This window comes from Octopus bimaculoides, chromosome 23 (assembly GCF_001194135.2).
Source record: "Octopus bimaculoides isolate UCB-OBI-ISO-001 chromosome 23, ASM119413v2, whole genome shotgun sequence".
NCBI lineage: Eukaryota > Metazoa > Mollusca > Cephalopoda > Octopoda > Octopodidae > Octopus > Octopus bimaculoides.
The window spans coordinates 20,978,931-20,982,669 of NC_069003.1; the positions used below are offsets into that span (position 1 = coordinate 20,978,931).

At 32.7% G+C, this 3,739-nt stretch overlaps 1 protein-coding gene across 1 annotated transcript; it reads left to right on the forward strand.

Annotated features, from left to right (window-relative positions):
- The first annotated feature begins 1,306 nt into the window (after nt 1-1,306).
- Nucleotides 1,307-3,193, forward strand: LOC106882914 (myosin-G heavy chain). The gene has a single exon (XM_014933750.2). The coding sequence runs from the start codon at nt 1,391-1,393 to the stop codon at nt 2,576-2,578; it is 1,188 nt and encodes a 395-aa protein (XP_014789236.1). The 5' UTR covers nt 1,307-1,390; the 3' UTR covers nt 2,579-3,193.
- Nucleotides 3,194-3,739: the final 546 nt, after the last annotated feature.

The window sequence follows — 3,739 nt, forward strand, 5'->3', positions numbered from 1 at the left end:
TTAATCTAAAGGATTCAACTGTGTAACCACACACACACACACACGATACGTGTCATTGGATTTCTTTCATCATTAACGTACTATCATCAGTATTATCGCCTTGTGCTGAAGACTGGGTTTTGGATCTGTATATGCCATATCCTTGGCAACGCTGTCCATCCATCTGGTAATACCTTCGGGTCAACTTTCATTATTTTGTTTGCTCTATTTTTTTTGTTTTTTATTCATTGTACCTGAATATTGAAACTAATTCAAAGAAGTAAATTTATACATTAATTTACATTTATTCTTACACATGATATAATATGATATATATATATGATATAATAATAATAGTATATATATAATATGATATAATGATAATATATATATAATATGATATAATATAATATATGATGTCATATTTTATATAGATAGATAGAGGGAGAGAGAGATTACGTGTGTGTGTGTATTTTTGTATGCGTAGTTTTATCAAAATTAAAGAAGTCAATACATTGGCTTCTTTGTGATTTAAAATTTTCAAAAATAACAATAAACTAATTAACAAACAAAAACTCTAATTTAAAAACAATAATTCATTTATTTATTCATTCATAAGCTCATAACCGTATTTACTTCAGACAAAACAAATTAAATTCTTCAAATATATTTTCATCGCTTCATTCTTCGTAGGTTAAAAAAAAAAAAAAAAAATTTCTATTCTTTATACTATACAGAAAGGAAAAAAACAATTTGAACAAAAGTATATTTTCAAAAATTCGCAACCTGTCCACCTATCCATCCCTATTGTTCAAAATGGTTTTATTCCATTTCAGAACATATATTTTTTATATATTTATATAATTCCTCGATGTTTTCCTTTTATATTTTTTAAGGTGACGAAATATATTATCAAATCTATGTGTGTTAATATTCATTTACGTACACATTTAACATAGATTATATATATTTTTATTTATATATACATACTTATATTTTTATATAACTGTGCTTTTATATATGTATGCATATACATGCATTTACTGTACTCTTTTGTGAATACAAACGGGGAGAAGAGTACTCAGAAAAATATCCAACTGGCGGAGCATTCACTTCATTCATCCTTTTGTCTCCTGAACGAATGCATGAAGTCCAAGAACTCTGAGTAGTGACTGAGTGAAACATCATTTGCTTGTAAAGACACACACACGAAGGCGGAAAAATAAAACCAATAACATACATGCATACATAAATACTTATATACAGTTATACATACATATATGCAAACATTCATATATACATATTTGTGTATGAAATTTGCAGCGTCATTTCTTATATATACGAATATTGTATCATGTTTGCCTTCCATAGATTTCTTTAAAAAAAATAATTAAAACTATAAACAAACAAAATGAAATTCCATGCTTTTTCACAAAACTGTTATAATTCTTCATATCATGAAGTAGAAGAAGAAGAAATCATGTGCGAAGCAAACGATATTCCGCGAGATTACACGTGGTTAGAACTCAAAGAATCGGATAGCTTTTGGGGAGAGAACCTCGATATGGTTGCCTGCTTTTGCAACTGCCAAGATATCTGTTCTGGTGACTGCAACAAATACAACGAAATTTATTGCACAAATGATTACGACAACAATAACAACAACAATGATAACGTTAACAACAGCAACTGCAAAAATACCAATAAATTTATCACGAATAGTTCTGAAGACAGTGTGTCAATAGAACTTAATGGAAGCAACAGAATTAGTCATCATGCTTTGACGACAATGTCTAAAGGACATTCTACTCCGAGTGATGCGTTTAACTCGGTGTTATTGGAAAAAAATTATCCGGTCTTTTTTTATAAGAAATCTTCCCCGGTTAAATGGGGATCAGAAAGTACGGTTTCTCCTGGTAAACCATCGTCTGTCGACCAATCAAAGGTTACAGCGAATACGCAACCTCAACGAGTTCGTCACATCAAACAACGATTTCAGCAACATCACTGCAGCCATTGCCCAAAAAACGTTGAAACTATAACCACAGCAGCAAAAACAACAGTAACAACAACTACAGCAGCAACGACAACAATAACAACAACAGCAGCAGCAGCGACGACGACGACGACGACTGCAGCAAAGGCAACAGCATTAACACCTAAACGCCAATCTTCAGTTCTTCCAAAGACGTATGCTTCGGATGAAGCTAACATTGTTGAAAATAGGCTCGTCAAGGATGTTACGCGTACAAATTCATCGTCGCTGATCAAGACCGGAACTACATGTGTGAGTAAACGGAAGTATGTAAGTATAGTGCCAAACAATACCGTACCGATGAAATCTGGTGCCAGTGACGAGAAACTAGTTAAGTCTTGCAATTCTTCCGGAGACAACGAAACATTTGAGGGAGGAAAAGACGTGTTGAAAAAGCGTAGAATCGCGGCCAACGCTCGTGAACGACGGCGCATGAGCAGTTTGAATGTGGCTTTCGACAACCTGCGAGCTGTGGTACCGGCTCACGGGAAAATGTCCAAGTATGATACGTTGCAATTGGCGCAGGTTTACATAATGAAACTTCGCGAAATTCTTGAAGTGTGAAAAAAAATTGTCAGCTAAAAACGGTAAGGAATACGAAAACAGCAGCAAGAACAATAGCACCAACAGCAGCAACAACATCAGCAACAGCGGAAGGTAAGTTGCATGAAGTGACTGTTAACTAAAGTATATTTATCACCATGCCCATCACACTGACATTGGATTGGCAGTGAGACTAACAGCAATAACAACAAAACTCACTGATGGAAAGAAAGAAGGAAAGAAAGAAAGAAGGAAAGAAAGAAAGAAGGAAAGAAAGAAAGAAAGAAAGAAGGAAAGAAAGAAAGAAAGTATTATACAATATTAATGTGTACAAAAAAATTTGCTTTGTTTTAACGATGAAAGGACGATAAATCAACGGAATCGGTTGACCATCGAGCAAAATACTTCACGGGTATATCCGTATATATTTTTAGTTCAGTTTCTGCCAGAAGTGATTTTCTCCCTTTCATCCTTCCTTGGTCAATAATCTAAAGAACAATCAAGTTACCGAAGAGGCAATCCTCTTAAAAATGTGCGGTCTTGTGCTTATAACAAAAGTTACTATTTTTAAGGATTAAACAAAGACATTCACAAGCAATCATTGACCTTTTGTCACCATATTTCTGTTGAAATAGACTGCCTTTGTTTCGATTGATTTTTGAAAATGAAGAAGAATTTAGTTAAATAACTTTCTCGATATAACACTTGTGTTTGAAAGGAACATATCAGGATGAAATTTTGATGGAAAATTTTTTATTTTGGATCACTTAAACCATTTTGTCATTATATTTCTGTTTGAAAAACACTGCCTTTGTTTCAATGAAGTTTGATAATAATGAACAATTTAGTAAAATAATTTTGTCATTATTAAACTGGAGTTTAAAATCTAAATTAACATGAAATTTTGATGGAAGAAGCTTTTCATTTAGATCGCTTTAACTTTTTTGTTAGCATATTTCTGTTGAAATACGCTGGTTTTGTTTCAATTAATTTTGAAAATAATGACGACTTCAGTCAACGTAAATTCATCGTCATTAGGTTGGTATTTGGAACATAAAGTAACATGAAATTTTGATGGAAGCTCTTTAGATCACTTAAAAACAGGAACTTTGTATCATAGAACCAGAGAATGTTATCAGGTGAATTACAGATCACATGAGACTGATAGTTATATGATATTCA

Excerpts from the sequence above, each read along its gene's own strand:
- LOC106882914 (XM_014933750.2), top strand. The coding sequence starts at position 1,391 with ATGAAATTCCATGCTTTTTCACAAAACTGTTATAATTCTTCATATCAT.